This window comes from Diospyros lotus, chromosome 9 (genome assembly GCF_014633365.1).
Source record: "Diospyros lotus cultivar Yz01 chromosome 9, ASM1463336v1, whole genome shotgun sequence".
Classification (NCBI taxonomy): Eukaryota; Viridiplantae; Streptophyta; class Magnoliopsida; order Ericales; family Ebenaceae; genus Diospyros; species Diospyros lotus.
This window is the reverse complement of record NC_068346.1, coordinates 35,785,039-35,810,451: the sequence shown is the minus strand read 5'-3', so window position 1 is coordinate 35,810,451 and position 25,413 is coordinate 35,785,039. Positions and strand designations below refer to the sequence as shown.

The 25,413-nt window shown below is 33.9% G+C and overlaps 2 protein-coding genes across 2 annotated transcripts; both read right to left on the bottom strand.

The window, feature by feature from the left end:
• Positions 1-6,975: 6,975 nt before the first annotated feature.
• Positions 6,976-8,078, bottom strand: LOC127810549 (22.0 kDa class IV heat shock protein-like). The gene is made up of 2 exons (XM_052350087.1): positions 7,579-8,078; positions 6,976-7,488 (listed from the first exon to the last, which is right to left on the bottom strand). Exons 1-2 carry the CDS (start codon positions 7,867-7,869, stop codon positions 7,201-7,203), a joined length of 579 nt encoding a protein of 192 aa, XP_052206047.1. The 5' UTR covers positions 7,870-8,078; the 3' UTR covers positions 6,976-7,200.
• An 804-nt stretch (positions 8,079-8,882) lies between these two features.
• On the bottom strand, positions 8,883-24,485 carry LOC127810548 (methionine S-methyltransferase). The gene is given in 13 exon segments (XM_052350086.1): positions 8,883-9,464; positions 10,919-11,887; positions 13,399-13,578; positions 13,709-14,029; positions 14,470-14,604; positions 18,391-18,627; positions 18,723-18,911; positions 18,982-19,170; positions 20,087-20,182; positions 20,287-20,493; positions 20,623-20,685; positions 20,687-20,817; positions 24,107-24,485. Coding segments are annotated over 13 exon segments (3,255 nt in total). The 5' UTR covers positions 24,345-24,485; the 3' UTR covers positions 8,883-9,164.
• Positions 24,486-25,413: the final 928 nt, after the last annotated feature.

Sequence of the window (25,413 nt, the reverse complement as noted above, 5' to 3'; positions counted from 1 at the left end):
GATGATGGAAAGAAGTGGCCTTTAAGTTCAACTTAACTCTGCTAAAACCCCTCTTTATCTTAGAACTTCAAAGTCCACCTTTCATTCTGTGCTTTCTGTGAACTTAATTACTTGTGTTAATAATCACTCACTCACTCACTCACTCAACACCCCCCCAACAAATGCAAAAGGGGAAGAAATCAGATATCGGACTAACTGCTTCATGTCATCAACTCCTTCGTTTAATCACTTCACCTCTTCTTCATGTTTGATATATATATGTCTTCTTCCTTACCCTGGTTTTAGTTGCCACTAATATCCTTCCATGGAAGAATAATAAGGATTTCTTTTATAAAAATAATACTTAATTTAACAAATTCAACAACTAAGTGTCAGTACTATCATTAATAAAGTCCCCCCCCCCCCCAAAAAAAAAAAAAAAAAAAAAATTGAAATTTAAAGTACCCTTTGGTTGGGGGGGCATTTAATAAGCCATACGTCCGCGTTTAATGCCATTGCAAATAGGGCATCTTTATTACTCTTCCCCTCGTGCTTCTGTTCTGTCAACTTTAAAAATATCACCAAAATGACCATCATAAATACACAAATGTGATTTTAATATTAACATTATTTCTATAATTTATTATAATACATCTTTTATTTTTAATCAAATTAATACGAAAAAACCCACTACTTAAAACCCATTTATTTTTCACCATATTTTCCTTTCCTAATGATCGAAGAAATTATTATAATCTTTTATTATTAGATCGACTTTTATTATACAAATTTGTATATTTTAACTTTTTAAGCCACAATTTGATCATATTATATGACAAAAATACTTAATATGTTTGATATTCAAATATATATATATATATATAAATTCTAGCTCTCAATCATTTTAAAAAATAACACATTTATTCAAAAGGGAAGATAAATGGCAACACTTAGTAACAAAAAAAAGGACTGTTTTTAGCTGAAAATAGGAGATCTGGGCAGTGGGCAGTGGGCAGTGGCTTGTTCCTTCACGCTATAGACTTCCCATTGTGGGAAAAAAAACCCATCAATTTACCATACATACTATTATTCACCACATTATTTATTCATGTATCCATATTAGGGCCAGAGTGATAACAATGATAAAATTATCAATTTAAAATCACTTCTATATTTGATGTGACACATCTTTACATTAATATATTTATTATATTATATCAAATATCAGTCATAAATATTCAATAAACATTTCCTATACCATATGTAGGAGCTTGGCATAGCATTGTGTTGTAGTGTCAAGAGTACTCAGAATGACAATGATGTCCTCTTTGAGTACTTGGGACTGTGGCATTGCTGTAATCACTGTCTCACATGACAGATAGATTGGTGAAATTGTTTAAACAATACTAATAATAATTTTACAAAAAAAAAAAAAAGGGTAATTGTTGAAAGCAATAATAATATTGGATTTTGTAACAATAAATCAATGGATTTGGTTTGAGTTGTTCCTTCCTTTTGGGTTATGCAATTCATCACTTTATTCTTCACTATCCATCCCTTTATTCCATCCCACATTCAGTTTCAAACACTTCTCCTTATCCCCCACCCCCTCTTTAATTCTTTGTCTTCATCTCCTTTGTCAATTCCACTGCTATTTCCAATTGCCAGTAACCCTTTTTGTAACATTTATTATATATTTTGGGATCAATTGAGAGAGGGTTGGGTTGGGGATTTATGGTTGTGTCTGAGCTAAGAGGGAGCCCACAGGAATAAATGGAGAGTTTAATGCCAGAATTGGTCACAATTTCCAAGACTCCCTTGCCTTGCCCATAGAAATATATATATATATATATATATTGCTACAAAATATAATAAGTTAGCATATATATGAAATATCATTAAAACTGTTAATTATAATTAAGTGTTGATCACTCAAATTCTATTCGATTTTAGTACATTTTAATATTTAAAATTTAACATTTTATATATTATTATTCTCATCCCAAAAGAATAGTAAGATTAAAGAGTCAAAGGGAAAAGGGATTAAATAAAGAGAAAAGATGATTGAAAATAATGGGTGCACTTTATAGAGAGGTAAAGCATGCAATTTAGTAAATTTTGTGGCTTCCCAACCCAACCAACACCCATATGGACACTTTATGAAAATGTTATTTAAATACTTTATTTTAGTAATAATCATATATTAATATATTTTATTCATATAATATTACTTTTAAATATAAATTAAAATAATATTCAAATACTTGACATGATTCAAACTTTTGATTAATGGTCTCCCCAGTTCTAATAATCCCAGACAACCTTTTACTGAAGCCTCTCTGTCTCTCTCTCTGTGTGTGTGTGTGTGTGTCTAAGCATGCTCCTTAAAAGGCCATCTTTGCCTTCAATCATTTAGGCAAATCCTGCAGCCTTATTAGGGGGGAAAACTGTCTTTGTTTTGGCCCAAAAATGCCCTGCCATGATCACCCTTTAAACCACACTAATAGTTGGGCTGATCATACATATATACCTAGCAGAGTATCTAACACCCAGCCATTACTGAAGAACTCTTTAAACCTTGTACTTAACTTATCCATTTAACATTTTCAGAAGCAAAGTTTGAGATACAGCAGCTCTTGATTTCTCCACTCTTTAACTCTCCTGAATTCTGGATTGTCATCTACCAAGCGATCTGCGATCATAAAGCAAAATAAACTGCCCACGACACCTTTAAATTAGTCTTTCGATGCTTAAGTTAGTTAGGATATTGATCAAATTGTGTATATATAAGAGCTCAAGAAGGAGAAATATTTGTTGAAGCGTAAAAATACGAAGTGCTGGATTCACCTAACAATTCTCAAATTTTTTTATATGCTTGCTTCTTACATAAACGGTACTGTTGTCTTAACTATTTTTTCTTAATTTATAAAAATATCCTTTCATTTTAGCATAAGTCGTGTTTTAATCGATTACGTGATAGGCCCACTAAACCTCCCTCATTATTGAACGATCAAATATAATTTTCGAAACATTCTTTTATATAAAATTATGTAAGAATATTATTTTCGTGATGCCTTTTCCCTTTCCTTTTTCTTCACTAAATTTTAATTTGAAGGAAGAAAAAGCAAAAACTTAGGCCTTGCCACCTTGAGAACATTGCCAACACTTTATGGGTTTTGTCTGGACCATCAGATAAAGCCCTAAAAAGAAGAAGAAGAAGAAGAAGGAGAAGGAGAAGGAGAAGACCCAAGAAGATAGCTAGGCATGAGATTCAAAAGCCTATTCTTTCCTTTTCCACAATCCATTAGATCCTCTCCTCACCTCTCACTTCTCTTTGCCTTCTCTTTCTCAACCCCACCACCTTCCATTGTGAATCATTCACTATGTCACATTCAAGAATAAATTATAAAGCACCCAAAAGTGATCTCCTTTGAATTGCTTTCACCAACAACCCAACTTATTATTTCTTCTTGTTTTCTTCCTTAAAAATGTAAGAGAAGTACAATTAAAATAATTCTTTATTCAACATAACTTGAGATTGCTTTTGTTCTTACTATATTTAAAGAGATCCATATGATCGGTATATATGTGTGTGATTAGATTCACTCTAATCAAGAAGTAAAGTAAATCAAAGACTTTTATATACTGTGTTCGGACAAAAAACTATTATTATAAAGTAGTGTTCGTTAAAATAAGGAAGATAAGATTGTATTAAGATAAGATTGAAATATTTTCCAAATCAAGATATAAAATAATTAAGATAAAAATAAGAAACATTTCAAAAATTTTATCATAATATTTGTTAAAGTTTTTGGAATGCATTTGGGGGCATATGAGTAATTTTTTTTTTATTTGTAATGTCCAAGATAAGAAGTCATATAACTTCTTTTTTAAAGGGATGCCAGATAAATTTAATAAACATAATAAAAAATACTTTTGTTTTAAATATTTTTCATATCCCATTTTTCCCTGGCTCATATCTTAGTTAAGAAACACTACCTAACTTGAATTTATCACAAACACTATCAACAATAGTGTTAAAGTAGTTACTAACGTAACCTATTTTTTAAATTTCACTATAACAAATTTTGAGTTAAGAGTCATTTAAAAATACCTTAATAGATAGTTTATTGAAGCATTTTAACTATTTAGCTCACTAATAATAATGTCGCGTGTAATTGTGCCCCAAAATGTATTGAATCACTTACAAATGCCTCAAAAACAACTATAAATTTAAGTTTGTTACGACATTTAAAAATGTTTCAAAAAATTATTATAAATTTATTCTTCACATCCCTCGCAAGGCCTTTTTTTAACTCCAACTTACCTCTCCTCAGCTCGAATCCTAAACCTTTACTTTTTCTTGTATTTGCGTGACCACCTAATTTACACATCTTCTTATTAATATATGTATTTATATTAATTTTATAGTATATATAAGTTTAATTAGAATTATTCTATTGGGGCACTTAAAATTTGTCTATTAGGGCACTTCATCAAAGTGTCTCGTTAGAATTATTTTAATGGGCATTTCAAAAATTTTGTCCTATTAGATTTGTCTATTAGGACACTTTATCATCGTACCTCATTAGAATTATTTTATTAGAGTATTTCTTTAAATTATGCCTTAAAATGATATTTTATAGAACACTTATATTTATCTATTAAAGCACTTAATTGTTATCTCATTAGAATTATTGTATTGGAACACTTTTTTAAATTGTGTCTTAAAATGATATTTTTTAAAAATTACCCTAAAAAAGATATCTTAACAAATTATTTTTATTGTAGTGTTCCTAAAATAAAAAATAAACAAGTTATTATTTTAAATCGCTCTCCTTTTCCCCTTTATTTTGATGCTCATCCTACAAAATTTTATGCCAAATAGTTGACACTTTGAGTAGGGCACCCTCTCAAAATCCATTAACTTGTATAGAACAAAATCATAAAGAAAGAAAAAGGTGAATATCCATTAAAAATAAGAGATATAAAGGGCATGAACTCACAAATCTTAGATCCTCGGAGGATCGATAGCAATTAATAGGGATGACAATAAGTCGATAAGTAAATCTTATTTAGAAAGACTCATATTTTGAATAATAAATTAAAATAAATTCATAAAATTTATATTTAAAAGATATAGACGTAAGATATATTTTGAATATTTACTAAATAAGTCTTGTAAATAGCTAGATGAGATCATCGCTAACCATAGGAAGAAAGAGCAGAAGATTAACTTATTTTTTTTTTTTAATTTTTTCTTAATTATACTTTCTATTAAAAGATTTTGCATCTTTTTCATATTTCTACTTTGTTTTTTTTGTCTTATGTGAGATCTTTGTCTGACATTGTCTTTATTCTTTATTCTGTCACAGCTGGGTGAAAGGGAAAGGTTTTTGAATTTCATATCAGCTATTAATTTAGTTAATTAATTAATTGATAATTTTAGAAAAAAACAAAAATTTAATTTATCCGAATTAATTAAATTGATCGAACGTATTGATTTGGTTTAATTTTTTTAACATCTGTTCGGTACAGTTAATTTTTTTTTTAAAAGTTTAATTTTAAATTTTTAATTAAAAGAATCAAACTAACTGAATTTATTAAACTTTAAAACGATATTATTTTGATATTTATAAAACGATATTATTTTCTTTAATTTTGTATGTTTTTTATCGATGACTTTAATTTTTTTATATTTTTTTAATTTAATCAGTTCGATTCGATTTATACAATTTAGATTCAATTTTTTCAGTTACTAATTAGCTCAATTTTTTAGATTAATTAGTTTATTTTGCTCAATTTTATTTCTTAATTTGATTTAATCAGTTAATGAATTTCACTAACTAATATAATTTAATCTCATTTAATTAATTGTAATTTTCTGTTTTTGTTTTACTTTTTAAAACAAAATTAAAGTACTGAAATTATGTTTTTAAAGGTAATATTAATTATTGTTTTTAATGTAATGATTAAATAATAATAAATACATCTTATTTTTTTAATAAAATATATTAATTATATCTTATTTTTAATCTCCAAATAATTTTATTAATTAATGGAATAGTTCAAAACATGAAATATTTAATATCAATCAATAAATTACTTAATTATTAAAAATAAAATATATTTATTGCTACTTAACCTATTTTTACATTTATTTTTCATTTCCATTGAATCAATTAATTACATTTATTATAAATAAAATATCCCATTTTATCCTGAAATAAAGAAAAATGAGGCCAAATTGATTTTCCTGAGAAAAAAAATATATACACCCAAAAAGAAAACAAACAAATTTAATTTTAAAATTAAACACACTTTTTAAAATTTCAAAATAAAAAATTCAAAAAATTAATCAAGAAAAATATTTAAAAATTTAATTTTTCAAGATTATCTTACTTTTTAATTCAAAATAAAGTAAAAATTAGCTTATTTTTATAACTTAAAAGATGAGTTGAATTTTTCTTAAATTACAGATTGCTTGGATTCTGCATTTTTGTAAAAATTAGTTAATTTAAAGTTTACGTGAATTTACAAACTAATTAGAATTAATCATTATAATTTTCTCCTTTTCTTATTTTAAAAATTCAACAAATAATAAGTAAAGTTTAAATTGCCCGCAAAAAAAAAGAAAAGAAAACGAATAACAGGAAAATGATATTTACAAAAATTAAAATTAAAATTAAAATATAAAAAAATTCATAATTTCTCATAAGACATAATATTAAGATTATTTATTAAAATTTCTCAAAATATGAGTGATCGAGTTACGAAAAATTAAGATTCGTAACAATAAATCATAAAGTCGATTTTTTATTTTACATAATAAAATAAAATCTCATCTTATAATTTATTTTATTAAAATAAAAAATACGAGCAACAAACAATTACACAACAACTATAATTCTAAAAATATTCATTAAAATAAGTAATTTAATAAAAAAACTTGGATCGAATCCATATATTTAGTGATATATTTAGTGATAATTAAGGTAATCACAAATGTTTAATTTTTATTTTTATTTTTATTTTTGTAATAAAGACTAAAAAACATTAGAGACAGACAGACCAAAGCTACTACCCAAAATACATTCGAACTTCCAACTTAAAGCCCACAAACAAACACCGAATGAACCACTCATCACCATCTGTATACGTACGGATCGAGAGATCGATCTCTTTTCACACAAAACCCAAATCCAAGAAGCCGATTTGAACTCACATCTCAGCCTTGGTGGCCTTGATGTCCCCGCCGGCGCCGTCCTCCGCCGCAATGTTGATCACCTTGGGCTGCCTCTTCTTCTCCTCCGCCAGCTTCGGCACCACGATCCTCAACACCCCATTCTCCAGATGGGCCTTCACCCTGTCCAAGTCCGCGTTTCCCGGCATCCTGAACTGCCGCCAGAACTTCCCCGCGGCGCGCTCCGCCCGGTGCCACTTCTCGCCCTCCACCTCCGCCTCCGCCTTCCGCTCACCGCTGATTCTCAGCACCCGGTTCTCTTCAACCTTACGTGATTCAAAGCAGTATTTAAATAAATATTGCTCTAATTTGAGTGAATCGAACTCAAATTGAGTCTGATTCTACTCTTAACATACCTCAATCTTGACGTCGTCTTTGGCGATGCCGGGGACGTCGAGCGCGATGAGGTGCTCCGACGCCGTTTCCTTCCAGTCGCAGCGGGCCAAGGCCAAGGACTCGAGGTTCTTGGGGACGGTTAATGGAGCCTGCTCCAGAATTCGAAATGGGTCTTCGGCCGGGACCATTAGATCCCACAGAGAAGGGCGAGTGAAAGGCATCAGAGCTTCGGTTTGGGTTGGCATCATCAGCTGAATAAGCACCATTGCCGCCATTACAAGCGACATTGCCGGCATCTTTGAGCTACCCATTAGGGCTCGCACTGGATATGATTCAGAGAAGAGAATGATTTGATGATCTGGGTCGATGAAAGGTGACTTTGAAGCTTGATTTGGATGGCTGATCTTAGCTGTTTGATCTCTCTGCTGAGGGATGAAACTGATCGAGTGGGATGATACATAAAGGGGAGAGAGAGAGAGAGATGTTTATGGTTGTTTCTGGATATCGGTGGAGAAGGGATCTACACACTTCTAGAGAGCAGAAGAGTTCTCCAACCGTTTCATTTCAAGCGCCTTCGTATGATGACGTGGCTTGTGGTCACCCCACCAATAAGATCATGCCATGTCATCGTTACCCCCCCTATTCTTCAGCTTATTTAAGCTAATAAAACAAGCAATGTGTTAATTATTAAATATTAATTATTTAAATGTTGAAATTAATTAAATTACATAGTGAATTTGGAAATCTATTAAGTTTTTCAAACTTTGTCTCCTTATATCTTACATCATGTTAATGTAAATATATAATTTATTAATATATATTTCATAAAATATCGATAAATTTTGATAAACTTAATGAATTTTTAAAGTTCAGTAATTTTTTTTTTTTTATAACATGGAGTACTCGAGAGAATCTCTAATCACAAATAGTCTTTGCCTTGGTCCCACCTCTTTAAAATTCATGATTTGTCTTCGGTATATGGACAAGTTCGTTATAAAGTCGAAACATAGGACTTGACTCTTAAAATAGACATAAGCAATTGCATAATTTTGTATGGAGATAGAATTAAACCCACAATCTCATTATATACCAAACTCTCGAATGCATGACGAAAGACAACGTCAAGACTTGAGAGGACAACTAACTAACCACCATGAGTTTGACCAAAAAAAAAAAAAAAGTTTAAACACAACTAAATCAAGCATTGAAGCTGCATTAGGTGAACTTTGCTTGGCTGAGAACACAAGAGATGGGTATGTATAAGAGCAACACCATCAGATCAGAATTCAATTGCCACGCATCAGTTCTTTCAGACCGACAACCATGGGCCTCAAAAGATATTAATAGTATTGATAATAAATATGAAAACCAAATTTCTTCTTATGAAGCAGCAATTCAACAGGTGTAGTTTGTCAGAAATGGATCCTAAACCAGGAACCAAGAGATGAAGACTGCATTTTGATTTTGTATAGACTCCCCACATAAGTGGAAGTCTCAACAAGGGGGTCAGTTTATATCGGGACACCCAAGTTGTCAAAACAAGAATTCAGATTGGAGTTCTTAGCCCCAAAAAAAATGTGATTGGAGCTGACAATGGTAGACAATTTTAGGTCTTAACGACATTTTTAAACCTGACAATGCAATCCAAGGCGCACTCGAATTCGCTGTCTTCCAAGGCGATTGTGAACCGGCAGTAGCCAGGAATTCCAGTCCATGAAGCGCTGTTGATGCATAGCCCAGTGGCCTTGAGCATGGCTTCCCTGATATTTGAGTCATCGAGTGTGGCTTTGAAAGTGGTGCCGTCTTTTTCTAGTGTGACATTCTTGCCAAGGTAGGCAGATGGCTTTGCCACCATGGAAACGCCAGCATGGGCTTCAAGCACCTCCCATCCACAGTTCTCAAGAACCTATTGCACATGCATTACAAGGAAATTGCACAAGAATGAGCTTACTGAAAAGAGAACAAGTGTCTAGAATCTACCCAAAAAATTATAGCAGCTCATTGAATTAAGATAATTTAATTTGGCAGACTTCGTATGTTATTCGTTGTACAACCTGAGACATGGGAACTACAAGAACAATTGGTGTGTCCCAACAAAATCAATACCAAAAAATTGAAGCAGGGTATTAGATCTTGACTTGGCCTGTTAACATTGGAACTCCAAAACTATGCTATCCTTGATCCAACAAAAGTAATTGCCTAAACTGCCACAACACTAAAGCTGTTTCAGTCAGTCACCTCAACAAAGAGGGCTCGCCCTTATACTTCACTAACCACCCTGCCACCGCATTACCGGGCGTTCAAGTCAAATTCATTTTTATTTGATTACTATTAAAAAAAAACATGTATAAACAATATCATTTTCCTTTCCTGTGAAAAATCGTAGTTCCATACAGAGCATAAAGGAATATAGTTCTGAAGACTTGGAAAGCATGACAGCTCATGCACCAATGTTTCTCCAAGGGTGAACCTGAACCAAATTGCAATGACTTATCTTCACCAAATTGTAATGCCTAATCCTAGGCAATCCAGGTCAAACATGCATGGAAGGAAATATATTATGCACCAATGTATCATAAATTCCTATTCTACGCCCCAACAGTTTGAATGGGTTTGCTATTAAAATGGAGTGCCTGCCTTAGTAGAAGAGTAATCAGAAAATATTTCTATGTAGCTAGTGGTCTAACCACGGTATCCAAGATTATGCCTTGTTATGCAAAGATTGGTTGTGAATTAAAGGATCTGCCTCTTGGAATAAGATCTCCAATCTAACAATGGTTATCCAGGTAGAGTGCACTTGAGGTGAGCTAATTAGAAGGAAAATTTAATGGGGAAAGCAAGGATGCGTTTTCAAGTATCTTTTGATATATTTTTAAAAAGGAAGTAGGGGTGTCACTTTCTGTCCCTAAGAGTGCATTGCTACCCTTTAGTGTCTCTTACAAATAGATCAAATGATATTTTTTTATAACCAGGAATTCTCTTTCTACATGCACACTTCTAGCTATAGAAATAAAATTCCTTTTTTCCTAAAAAATTAACAGGATTCCTAACTGTTAAATCAAGGAAAACCTGTGGGTCTTCACATTAATGCAGTAGTATTTAAACCCTAAACTCTATAATACGTGAAACAGCCACAACAAGAAGCACCATGAAACCATTTCTTGAATTGAGATCCTACTCAAAGAGAAAAAGTATAAAATATTTAGAGTTTGTTTTGTATGTTATATGGATGGTGCAACATTCTTTACATGTCTAATGATGATGTAGTTTAAAACCTAACCATAATAAGGAACTTAAAAATAGAAAGAAGAACAAGGCTACCAATAATGAATGAAAAGCCTTTCATGACTTCATGCTTACCTCTTTCAAGCGCTTAGATCTACTTTCCAGAAGTTTCCCTTGTTCTGAAATGGCATACAATAGGCCTCCTGCATTCTGCTCTCTAAGATCCAGCAACTTCTTCACAGTGTATTTGAGAGTGCCGTGAGGTTTGCTTAGTCCTGAAAAGCTATGTAATGTTTCAACTAAGGAAGGCTGGTTCAGAACTAAAAACCCAAATGTGAGGCCTCCAGTAAGAATCTTAAAATCCACTCGTCCAAGCAGAGATACACAGAAAGATGGTTCAGCCGAAGAGTTTAGTTTTGCTAAACTCTGCTCCAAGTGCCAATCATCCTGGCCCCTTGGGTCATATTCAAATCCTGAGAATGAAGTATCAAGTATGACTCTTGCCCCAAATTTAGCACATATATTCAATATATTTTCCATCTCTTTGTTGCTGTAAATCAGGCCAGTTGGGTTGATTGTCGGACCAGATATGTAGAGCCACGGCTTATTTACAGTCTCAAATGTCTTGGTAAGTACTTTCTCTGTCAATTTAAACCCTACATCAGATTCAGTAGGGATGATCACACTATTTGCTTTCAGAAATCTGGCAGCAGAGACATAATTCCCATTAGAGCCAGCAGGAAAGCACAAAGTTCCACCTTCTTGGATGCAGCAGAGGACAAGCTTATTGAAAAGAGGCAATGGGCAGTCAGCATATATGAATTCTGTCTCACTAACAGTTGGGAAGCCATAGTTTCTCTTAATACATTGTCTGATGCTGGTTGTCACATCAATTTCTGCTTCAGCAATGTTCTGCCTTGCAAAACTTTCGAAAATAGCAGCCTTGACAGCAGATGGTATAGGCAAAAAGCTTTGATCCACATCCATATGGACAAGGGAAGAATTATCTGTCTCAGTTATTGACAACTCAGCATGATCAAGAACAGAGATGGCAGAACTAGCAAATCCGATCATCTCACCGCTTTTCATCTTCACACCTTCTCTCTGACAGATAAAGATAAAGAGTCAATTTTGAATACACTTCTCCATAAATTAACCAGCAGAACTTACCAAGATTTTCGTGGAGCTACTCAACGAAGTTAAAGACGTAACAAGCTGCATATCTAATTTTTAGACTTGCTAGGGTAAATCACAATGACCAACCTTAAGCCACTCTTGAAATATAGATATCACCCCATTTGTTTTGAAAATTACAGTGAGCAATCTTTCTACAACTTCTAACAGACTTTCACTTCCATCAAAAACAATGGTAGTCAACAAACTGACCTCATTAAAGCCGAACAATAAATGCATCTAACATCCAGATGAACCTATAATGCAGTCTGAGTTTTCAAACCCAGATCAATTCTGGGTTTGTTGCAAACCCAAATGCCAATCTGAATTTGCTGGCAAAGGACCTTCATTGGACAAGGCGGCCAGCCCAAAACAGGGTAAGCACAAAGAATTTTACAGACTTTCCATTTTTTTTTTTCAGTTATATTTTCATATTGTTGTATTCAGTTTTCATTTTCAATTAAACAAAATGCCAAGTTAATATGTTGTATGATAACTTTGGTTTGATTTTGATTTTTTCTTCCTTTCTTCTTCCTCCTCCTTTCCACTGCAGATAGGAGGCCCAGGTGTCTAGTAACTCTCTGTAGAGGTGAAGGTCACCAATCAGTGGAGAGGAGAGAGGAATTAGATAGAAATTGTGGAAACACCTTTTTCATGTTTTTGCCTTCTCCAAAAATTTTAAAGAACCAAAAGCATACGATCAAACACCAGTTCCTATTTTTGTTTCTGAAGTAATGAAAACAAAACAAAAAACTAAAGCTGTCCTATTAAATGAGGCCTAAACGTTTTCAAAACCTTTTACTCTGTTTGGATAAGAAAGTGGGTAAACAAGCACTACTTTTTGTAATCAATTTCAAAACATGAAGACCAAAAACTGAAAATGGAAGTTCAACCAAATGGGGAAATCTGTAACAAATTAAGATTTCAGGAAAATTTGTAGAACATTAGGGCAGTTGAATTCCAACAAATCGTGTAGTAGTACTAGTAAGAGCAACTTAAAATTTTCTTGTCACATTAACAAGGTTCACATCGCACAAGGCATGACAAGAGGTTTTGTAATTCAAAAATCCTGAGGGCATGTGCAAAAAATCATATAATCTATGTTGCTCAAAATATGGTGCAAAGAATGTACACTTTCTCCATATATCCTGAATGCACACTTCACCATATAAATAAAGTATCACCAAAACATAGGGACTATTATTTTTTGATGGGGTCAGGGCGTTGGAAAATAGCAGAGATGGATCAGGGACATGGAAAAAGTATGGCCTTGGTGGCCAATGAACTTGTCAGCTTTCCATGAACCCCCGGTGCTCCAACAGGAAGAGTTAAAATGTCGGAGTAGAATATTTGCACAACTTGGTGACATTAAAGAGTATACTGGTATTTAATATGTTCTAGTATTTATCATTTATGAATAAGTGACTGTATAATTAAGGTACCTCTGAGGGTAGATGTCGACCAGCAAGCTGAAAGGCTAGAAGGTCATGGAAGATACAGCCATAATAGTATTGGCTTATTGGTGCAGTATTCCCTTCTAATAGTTCCACCGTCTTGGATAATGCTTTAAAGATGGTCTCCTCTTCTGATATCACAAAAGCTACTTCCAAATCTGAATAAACCTGGAAACAGAATTTGGTTACCAAATTCTAAGTTATTCAGCCTTTAAACATGTAAAAATTAATTTGAAATCGTATGACTTGACTAGTCACATACAAATTCTTGGTTGATCAAAATTAAGAGAAAAGATACCTGATTTTTTAATAGACCACAAACAATTGAGGCATGAGGAGGAAGAGGGGTTCCTGCAAGATATTTCAGGACCCCATTTGAGCTGGGTAGGCTGGATAGCTCAAAGTGATCAGATATATCTAAGAAAATACGAGACCCAATTTCTCTTGTAGTATCTAAAAGGTGCTCAAAGGCAGAACTAGTAATTGCCTCAAATTGAGCCATTCCAGTAACTACCACTTGTGGTTTCAACTTTTTAATCAACTCTATCATCAAATCTGACTGACGTGGGGCTTCAATTACAGTGAGCACATCCTCTGAGAGTTTATCAGTCTCTGTATTCTGGAAGAAATAAATATTTGTTAGCCAATTGTTGTGACAGTCAAAATAAACAAACTTACAGAGATAAAGGACCACTACAGAGCATTTCCACAATGCAAAGAACTGATCTTGGAGCACAGTGTTCTAATAGGAAACCAAAAAAAAAAGAATCCCTTAATGAATGTATAATGATATTTTGAACTGAACAATGACTCTAACCTCCTCATTGGTTATGATATAAGCAAAAAATAATTCAACAAAATACATTGTAAGGATATTCACAACTTCAAGATCCTTTGTGAAATTTATGAGAAAGTCAAACTGGTAAGAAAATTATAATGGAAAGAGATATAAACGAATAACCAAGAAAAGAAAGAGAACAATTAAGCATTGATGAAGTACACAACAAAGAACAAAAATATAAAAGGGCACATCTATGGAACTGTAGCAGATAAAACTACCTCAATTGCCAATGAAGTTAACCAATGCCTTGGCAGGTGTTGGGTCAGATGTTCATCAACAATGGCAAGTTTGGGTGAAAATAATCGTAGAGCATTCTCTATCGCCACAGCCCTTGAAGGAAATGTGATGACATTCTTGCACAAGAATTGATAACAAAAAAGTCAAGAAAGCAGGCTAGTTTAACAATTGAAGGCATACTATTATAAATCCCCAAAAGTATAAAATTTCATTAATGCAGAAACAATAAAAGAAAAAAGAAAGATGTTTTGCTGGTTTTAGATTTCAAGTATATTCTTCCAAATGTATTACAACATCACATGGTGCCTGCCAATACGTCTCTCAATTCAACTAAATATGAAGCCAAAATTCTGCAAGCAATGAATCAAATAGTTTTTATTCATGAATGTTCTCATAAGTTCATAACCAGTGTTTTCAAAAGCACTAAGCACACTTAAGTGCAGAAGACCTATGGAGCTCAAGCACAAAGCGAAGTACACGCTCAAGAGAAGTGAAGCGTACATAAATGAAATAAAAAGTATAAACTTCTATAAGCATAAAAAATATAAACTATTAAAAAAGCAATCACTAAAAAATTCTGATAAGAATGAGTGCTGCAAATTTAACAAAAGTTGAGATACCATTTTTCATTTATATTTTATACCCATTTAAAAGTTCATACAATCATAGAAAAAAAGCATAAGGAAAAAAATTATCTCTAATTTACAACAATTCCCAATCAATCAACCCTTAATTTACAGTAATCTCCAATTAATCAATCCTTAATTTACAATCAATCAACAATTCGTAGTTTACAACAGTCATGAATCAATCAACAATCCCTAATTCACAGCAATCAAGAATAAATTAACAATCTCTAATTTACACCTAATACAGGTTTCCTTAATATTTTTTGCTCGAAAAAATACAATTGAGTCTTTTTTTTTCTTAAATGTAAATCTGATTTTATTCAGATTAAGACCTGATAATGCCTTTTTTGGGCAAGGATTCTATAAAAGAAGCCACACCATTGCAAAAATTTTAACAAATCCAACCGTTCATATTATTTGATAAAAAAAACAAGTGTATTTCTGAAGGGCACTTTATTATGCTTCGAAGCTCAAGTAAAAGTGCAACATAAGCATGCTTTAATCTTGCTCAACTAAGGTCGCTTCGCTTCACACACAAAAAGACCTAAGCATGATTCACTTTGCACTTGAACTCTCTTTTTTCAAACATTGCTTGTAACTAAAGGATAGCTTAGTAGGCTTGTTAAGTGCTGACACAATGTTTATCAAATGAAGCAACCTCTCTAAATTTAAGAGAAAGCTATTGATCATCTATTCAAAAGCTTCATCACAGTATTCAGAACTCAAAGGCAATGGAGACATTAAGTGCATTCCATAGCACCAAATCATGCAAAAAGCAAGCTCCAAATTTTATTTCCATGAAGGGTATTAATGGTAGATCATAGTTACTAGGTCCCCTCCTACCCCCTGGACCGCAAGGTGTGGATCACACATTCGGATTGTGGTTCTTTTATGTCCTAGGATAGCAAGGAACACTATCTAGAACTCCATTCGAAGCAGTGCATGAGTTTAGTTAAAACAATTAAAAACTAAAAAGAAACTTAAAGATAGAATTTTTTTCAAAGAGAATTAGAAAAAGAAAGCTTGCCTACCTCACTTTCTTGTATATTCTATTGCATTTGAATTATATTCAAACCTAGCTTTGTTTGCATAGGATTCTTCACTTGATAAGTTGTACAAAAACATTGAAAAAAATTCAAAACCGGACAAAACAAACCAACTTCTATAAGAGCAAAGTATCAATCCAACTAATTTGGACTAGAGTACAACTATAAAATGTACCACAACCCAAAATAGCAAATCAATTAAGCCTACCCACTCCATACAACAAAATTAGCATGCTAATGTACCCCACACCTGTTCACATACCACAACCCAGAATGTACCACACTCCTAGTAACCATAACCATGTGGTAGATACTATGAAACCAAGTTATCATGCTAAGAGTTTCTACTGTCTTTTTTTTTTTTTTTTTTCGGATGGCAGGTGGGTTGGTTCAAGTGTTGACACAATTTTGTCAAATGGTACAACTTTTCTAAGTTGAAGAGAAGCTATTGATAGTCTGTTCAATAGGTTTATCACAGCATTTGGAACTCGGAAGGCAATGGAGGCATTATGTGCATTGTATAGCACTACATCACACAGACGAGCAAGCCCCAACTTGCATTAGGGATACTCAGGATGGATATTTTGATTCAAGTCCACAGAAGATATAAATGTAAAAACATGCAGGGAATATGCAAATAGATATAATTACAACTGATGCTGGCAAAATTGTTTCAAAAGTAGCCCGATCCATAGATGAGAAAACATGTCAGTTTAAGTAAACGCTAACTAAATTTGCAGTATTGCCAAAAATGGTAAAAGTACATCATTCTCCATGACTAGTTATTGTTGTGCGGAGATCTACTTTTGTCAAACACAAATGATTAAGTTATTTATCTTCATTGAATAGTTGAAAAAAGAGAATCAATCAAGAAGAGTTGGATAAAATGGATCAATCACTGTCAAGTCATTCTATTAATTCATTATATTTTTTATGTGTTTGCAAGTATATTATCATTACTTCAAACTATCAAGAATGTCTTACTCGTTGCAAGTATGTTATCAATACTTCAAACTGTCAAAGAACGTCTTACTCACCATATGTTTGATCTCTGTTCTGGAAGGCCAATAGAAACCACTGACCGTTCTTCCAAGAACTTAAAAAAAAAAAAAAAAACTGAATATTAAAGGGAATTGTTAGTTGGGTTTAGATTTAGCTGTCCTGAACTTGAAACGTTTATTCTCTTAGATGGAGGTTTACTTATGAGTTCACAAACAAACTGATATAAATTTTCTCGCATAATAAGTTGTATAGCATAGGCTAACCATTTCTTTTTGCAGTTCTAGTAGTCAACTGTAGCAGCTTTGTCATCTTCTTTTTTTTTTCCATGGAGTTTGCCACTTCAAAGGTGACTTCCTTTTGTTAGGGGTGAGAAAACCCATGGCATTCGGTGCCATTTTAGCTAATATACATGTAGTCATGTCATTAATTAGTGAAGGTAAATTCACTCAAACTAAATGGATATTTTGGTCAGTTGAAAGATCTTCAATTAGAATTTCAGATAATCTTTAGTAGAATGCCTAGGCAGCAGGAAGAAGTAGAGGAGGGAAGGAAAGGACAAAGTGAGAGACAATTTAGGGTTTGGGATTATGGAAAAGGACAATTTGCTGATAGTTTATACTGTGTATAGACATGGTTTTCTTCCAAAAATACATCTGTGATACTTCAAATGTTTTTGAGTCATCCCTTCCAGACATCCATCCATGATACTTGGTGTTTTGGATAATAATGCTACAAAGAAGTGTCAGCTCATGCTTTTATAAATATCAGATGTGTAGCACTGCCTGTGCGCCTTTCATTTCAACATGAAAAGTGGGCATCCAGCAACGAAATTCTACAGCAGCCTTAAATTGCTGCTCTAATAAAAACTCAAGTAGCAATCCCTTTTCTCCAAGTTTGTCTTCAGATCCTCAAGAGATTATCTTTGCTCTTCTAACACACATCCACTAAGAAGAGTTCAATTTTTTACTTACTGTTTTGAGCTTAAACATGTTTGCAGTGAGTGTATATACAACATCCCACATAACATCCCAAGCCTTAATCCCACTAGGTGGGACTATCTTCAATTATGTAACCATTAAAGAGCTGCAGATAGGGACCCCAAAACTGGTACTGACCTATCTTTCACTCTCGAAGACAGCTTATAAAAATAAATGTGACCATCGCAAGCTTACAAGCATCCACCAGACAAAAGAAGTAGATCATTCAACAGTGAAAGTTCTCTTACATTGACATTAAGCGGAATATGGTGGTAAGTTTTCATGAACCCTGCAATGAGATTGCGAAATCTTTTGCTTCCAGCAGCCGGCTCATATGGAAAAAATGAGCTCTTTTTCATAACACTGGCAAGATAAGCCAGGAATGAAATCTTCTCATCCGCAACAGACTCATCCTCGAATGATAAATCTAAAGAATTGCTGATATCATGGAACCCATTTTTGAGAAAATCAAAAATAACCTTAACCTGTTACAGCAGCACAATCAGTATTCTTTGAACTTCCTGTCATCAAATGTCTGAAAATGCACAACTTTGAAAGGGGACCTATTTAATGTGCCAACCTGATTTGGTTGACGGAGTTGACAACTGTAAACTGATAAAGCATGAGATATACGACCACCAGCCTTTCCGTAGGCCCATGCTGTCCGAGCACAAATTGGCTGATCTCCTGCCAGCCCCATGAAGAACTCAAAACGGTGTGGACTATTCTTCTCGATTTCAACTAAGGCTGAAATATCTGTATCAGATGCCTGCAACAAAAATTTCAAGAAGTTCGTGATCTGGTTATTTAATTTTCATTTATTTATGGGGGTTGCCAACCTGAAGAATTTTAGTCTGCCAAAGCTTGTTAACACAAAGACCACGTCGTTCAAACAAGCGCTTACAAACACCTTGTCCTGGGCGGCCTCCCATATTAAAGATCATAATCCCCAAGGGTTTAATGACTGCAATACCTTCTTCAACAGCTCTGGCAATTAAACCTAGGCCAAACTGATCCTCAACAAAGCCCTGAATATAGAAGAAATACCATGTTAAACCAATAAAATTCCTAACTGAACTGCTTTGTCTAACAAATAGTTAGACAGTAGAATATAAGCCACGTCGTTTATTAATAATATGCATGGGAATGCTCGAACTAGTACAGGCAAGGATGGTGCACACGGGTTTTGATTTGACTCATCCAAGACTAAGTGCATGAAAATGGAACCCAGAAGAAATATTGGCATTATGGCCTCAATATTAACTAGAAAAGTTGATACATGGATATGCCCCTAAATCTGCCTTAGACATGTTCAAATCCATAAGCACAAAAGATGCACCACCAAATCCGGCATCACATAGTCAACAGCAAAAATGAAAAGAGAAAACTGCAAATATGAGAGGCCATTGCACAATGAAGCAACAAACAAGCAACTGACTCCCATGCCCCTTGCACAAAAAGCACTGACTGACTACCACATGAACCTGTGTCCCTCTAAAGTGAGAATTGATACAAGTGAAGCAATCCAAATAAAAAAGCAAGGATGGTCACTCAACCTCCACTTTACGTTCGAGGGCAAGTTCTTCCTACCTTTGTCACAAAGGATATCATAAGGCAATCATCACCGTGTGGCACAGCATTCACAAAGCAACCCCACCCCCCACCACCACCACCACCAAGAAAATAAAAAAAAAAAAAACTTCCTTTTCTTGAGCATAGTTCAACTGTTTCCTTTGCTACCATGATTCCAAATAAAGAACCTAAAATATCTTATCTATAATTAAGGAGAACTTAAAATTGTATGAGAATCAGAATGCCTGGTGATACATCCTAGGCTTTTAAAGTGAAGCAGAATATCTTAACCTGGAAGGTTCATCAACTACAAAAAGGAAACCAATTTCATTATTTAGGATTTTAGAAACTAATCATAATAAACTATCAAACCTGAAGTGCACAATAGTTACTCAGTGAGTATAGAAATTCCTCGCTTGCATTTTCTGTAATCATCTTGGACATTGCATCTGGGTTAGGGTTAAGTATCTGGAAAAAGAAAGTGAAGCAGAGTACATAAGAAAAATGATCACACAAAAAGGAGCTTCCAGCCAGCCAATATCTGAAAATATTATAGAAGTGCGAAGAAAAACCTGAGGTATGCATCCCACAATTCGTTCGAGTTCTATGTGATGATCTCTACAGTAAGATAGCAGGTCAGACTCATGGAACTCCACTCTATCCAATAAAGTTTTCCCCTCTTCATCATAGACAGGTTGACCATTCTCATCTAGAGCATTTAGATATAAGTTTATCCAGGAAATCTTTACAGCTCTTGGATTGATATCAAGTCCATAAACCTGTAAAGTTAGATATCAACAGTTAGGCTGAACAGTTAGAATATATTGGTGTCATCAGCGAGTACTGGTAATTTCATAGACAAAGAAAAACATCATGAACTTTTATATCAATTAAATAAGAAGAATTACCTTCAAAGGTGACCATTTCTCAGCAATGGCAATGGATATCCATCCATTTCCACAACCAAGTTCAGGCCACTGTCTTGTCCTTGAAGATAGAATCAGGATGCCTATTCAGTCCCTCATAAAAAGTGAAAGACCAATCTTCTGGGATAAAGATGCTGGGGATCACCATCATTGTCAACTTTTTCCTTCTTTGATAACCTGAATGAGCAGAAAAAGTCATCTAAGCTGTTGCTGATGCAACAAGCAGAGGGGCGAACATTTAAAAACTAGATCCATAACCCCATCATAAAGCATAAATAGAAAATTTTTTGGAAACAAAACAAAAAGGCATGTTCTAATTTTCTTTGAATTAGTGAATGCAACGTCAAGATTATGATATAAATCTAGAATAATGGATCTTGATGTCATTACCCAAGGATATAACAGTAATTGTATATTACATGTATTTTTTTTTTTTTTTTTGGTTGTACTCTAGTGCTGCTGTTCATATTGTATCTTTCAGTTTACAGCTAACTGAAAGTTAGAAAGCCTATAAATAGGCTAAATCTTAGAGGATGGGGCATTGTGGAGTAATAAACAGAATTCAAGACTTCTCTCTCTTCAATTTTCTCACGAGTTTCTCTCTGATTGCTCCATATTCTTTCTCTCTTTCTCTGTTCTTCCGATCTTACTCTCTTTGTTCTTCTGAATTCTCTCTCCCTTTCTATTCTTTCTCCCTCGATTTTGATAGAATCCTTACACTTCTGATTGAATTCAGTAATAGAACAGTAGGAAATTCTTTGATTACAAGGTTTACGTCAGTAGCTAAGAACGTATACAAGCAAAGGAAAAACAAAATCGACCTATTCAAGAGGGCCTTATCTCTCCCACGACTTCTTCCAAAAATTTCCTGATGCTTTCTCTCTCCTTTCCCCTCCCCTTTTGTACGTAATCCGCATTCCGTTGCAGTCACGTGAGTGGATATTCCCTCCCTAACTGAATTGGACTCTTTTGCCCTTGAGTCATTTTTCCTGGCTACCCCTGTTGCCCCCTCCTTTTACGCCTCTGATAAGTATGACTAATGGGGGTCCTAACAAATTTCTTACAATTCCTAGGTCAAACCTAGATCCCTGACACTTGAAGATATTCTGTCATCTGAAAGAAACATAAGAGCTTCCAATGGGAATTAGGGCATCTTTGATTTGAGGGTTTTTCATACAAGCCAAATAATAAATTATATATGTTACATGCATGCATAAAAATCACCCACATTTTACATATTAGGTGATAAGTATGATAAGAAAGTAATATCTCCAGAATTCTTACCATAAACATCAATTTATATATTTTTTATTTTATAAATGATCTGACTTAATGTTAACTTATAACATGGTTCTGACTTTCTTGATCAATGAACATGTAAAACATTTTTGGAAATGAAGAATTGGTTCTAAGGAAGCATGCTTTAGTCTGAGTGCAATTTATAGAAAGATGGGAAGGCTTGGGGAGGCAAAAGTGCAAAGGGTACCAAGAGGTGTGATGGTTCCAATTGTAGTTGCCCCATACAAATACTCAAAAGAGCCTGGTAATGACAGGATACATGATGCAAAAATATGCATATTGACGCAGTGTGTAGCGCGTGTGTGAAAAAAACACACCAAAATAAACGCTTGAAAGAACAAACTTCAATGGCCGAAGCTTGGCTTTCAAGAAGACGCAAAAACAAGACTGTTTTACTAAGAAAACCCAAATAGGTTGCTGAAATTTGATTAAGAAAAACTTGATTACAAACTCTAGATTCTAGGCATATTTATAGTATTTGGTTAATCCAAATCCATCTAATATTTGGAAAACAAAATCCAACTAAAATCCTAATAGAAATAAATCCTAATCCAACATGAAGTAGAATCCTAAATCAAGTAGAAACATGAAATTGAATCCTAAATCAAGTAGAATTCTAAAAACTTAAGAAGTATTAAAATAACATAAAGTAGAATTCTAAACCAAGTAGAATTCTAAAACTTAAGAAGTATTAAAAAATTATTCCGGCGTGGTCGGGTCGGCTTTGGGCCGGGTCTTGATTGGTAACCACATCACATATATTTTAGTTGCCCCATACAAATACTCAAAGAGCCTGGCAATGATGCAAAAGAATGCATATATTTTAAGAAAGTATGAAACAAAAAAAAAACAAAAAAACTGAATCTAGTTCAAAAACAATTCAGCATCTCATCAACAAGTAAAAATACCACAGTTCAAACCTCCTGGCATAATTGAGTACCGACCAATTAAGAATATAATCTCTGCTTAGGAAAAATTCATACTGATAGCCATATAGAGAGGAAAAAGATGCAGGGTAACACTTCATAGAAAGGAGTTCCAACTCCAATGTTGACATACCAATAGATAACCTGGCCAGTGCAGTGTTTTCAAAAGCACTAAGCACGGTTAAGCACAGAAGGCCTACAGAACTTAAGCACAAAACGAAGTGCATGCTAGAGTGAAGTGAAGGGTACATAAATGAAATAAGGAGTACAAACTTTTATGAACATAAAAAATATATACTAAAAAAGCACTCATTAAAAAAATTAAATAAGAATGAGGACAGCAAATTTAATACATGGAAGTCTAGAATTCATGTAACCGACTCCACATAGTGGGATAAAGGCTGGATATATTGTTGTTGTTGTTGAGGACAGCAAATTTAATAGAAGATGAGACACCATTTTTTCATTTATAATTCATACCCGTTTACAAGTTCATAAGGTGCTGAAAGCGACTCTTCTTTAACTATTAGACCTTTTTGGGGAAAATCCTAATAGCTGCATGCTTAGAGGCATAGGGGATTAGAAGGCAAAACAACAGATGTAGTGTGGATAACTTGATTCATGTATGATAGCTTGAACAATGCCTTTTTTTAAGATGATTTGCCTTGATGCGGAGGCATTCTTCTTATTGCTGCTGTCATTCTTTTCAGAAGATCGGTGGCTCTTCTTGTATATATCAATCCCAGAAAAGTGGGAAGGGAAAGAGGAAGAAATAGAGAGAAAATAAAAGAAAATTAAGTGCAATCAAGTTTCCTTTACTTTATTCAGTAAGAATCACGCTTAATATTGCAAGCCGAACACTCGCAAAACCAAAAGGTATCCAAACGGATAGTAAGACACATCACGCGAGAGCCCAATTTCTAGAATAAGATACAGGAAATCTCTGTTATTTGTCAAAACCACAAAACAAGGACAACCAACACTAACGAAGAGCTCCAGTAAGTCCGTCCCTCAGAGGAGAAAGCGATCCCAATTTCCTTGCATCAAAAGCCAGCATAACTTCCACTAAAAGTTTTCCCTAAACTTGGAAACATTTGACCATTCCTAAAGCGAAAACGAGAAAGGACAAAATCGAACGGAAGACAAAAACAATACAAAACAAAACAGAAACTAAGCATGTGCGCATGTGAAAGCGCATGATGAATGGTCCAAAGGAATTGAAAATCGGATCGGAAGGGAACCTTCGTAGTGCTCGAGGTGGATGTCTTGGATGTGGAAATGGAAGGTCTGGAGGCATTGGTCGGAATCCTCCTTGCTGTCGAACCGCTTCTGTAGGTCCGACAGAAAGATCCGAGCCTCCGTTCGGGTCTTCGGATCCTCGAGCCTCTGGAGCAGTGATCGGAGAGCTCCGTACGCCGAGTCGCCGGACTGCTTGCACTGGCTCAAGAACTCCTCCATCGATCCCCAATTCACCGCCATTGCAATTCCTCTTTCAACTCGATTCCCTGTACTGTATATATATATATATATATGCACACACAGAGTTGCAGTTTGTGAGAGAGAGGTTAGAGAGAGAGAGAGAGAGAGAGAGAGGTTCGTTAGATTGTCTACAGAAAACTGAGAACGTTCCCTGGGCCTGCCTTGTGTAAAATATGAAAAAAAAGTAACACGGGAGCTGTTTTAATATGCGGTCGGTGTCACGGCTCCTTCCGTGAGATCGATCTTCTATTTGTTGAGAATAGTAGTATCATAATCCAACGTTTAAGATCACAAAAATAGCTTTTTTATAAAAGCAAAATACCTACCACAATATATTTGTTCGGAAGTGATGGGTTAATTATACAAATAATCACTCAACTTTACATTTTATCACTATTTAATTACTGAATTTTGAAATATTACCTATTAGTCACTAATATTTCAAAACTATTACCGGTCAGTCACTAAATTTTAAAATGTTATCTATTAATCATTAATATTTTAAAATTATTTTTCATCCATCACTCATGAACTTAAAATTTAGTAACTAATGAATGAAAGGATGACACTTGTCTTGGATCACAAACTAATTTATCTTCGAGACTTTTTCGGGAAAATAGTCATGATTGAAGATATTATCATCCTTTTTTACGATATTTTTTTAGAAAAATAGTCATGATCGAAGATATTATCATTCTTTTTTTTACACGAACACTTTAAGATTAGATTTTTGTGATTAATATTAATTAAGAATAGTAATTTAAAGTAAATTTGAGATTAACTTTATCTTATACTACTTCGTGGTCGTCTTCCTAAATTTTAAGAGATGGAGATAATTTCGAGATTTGATTTAATGTTTATAAAACGATGTTTTTTTCAGTTTTGTATATTGATATCGTTTGTATATTGATATCGGTTACTTTAGTTTTCTTTTATTTTTTTACGTTTCTTCAATTTAATGAATTTGGTTCGATTTATACAATTTAAGTCTAACTTTTTTGGTTATCGATTAATTCAATTTTTTGAGTTAATCGATCAGTAGAGTTCGATTTTAACCCTTAGTTCAATT

What these genes read in the sequence shown, in the direction of transcription:
- LOC127810549 (XM_052350087.1), bottom strand. Translation starts at nt 7,869, where the DNA reads ATGGGTAGCTCAAAGATGCCGGCAATGTCGCTTGTAATGGCGGCAATG. An exon ending in AAGACGACGTCAAGATTGAG is followed by an intron (nt 7,489 to 7,578) that starts GTATGTTAAGAG and finishes GAATCACGTAAG; the next exon opens with GTTGAAGAGAACCGGGTGCT.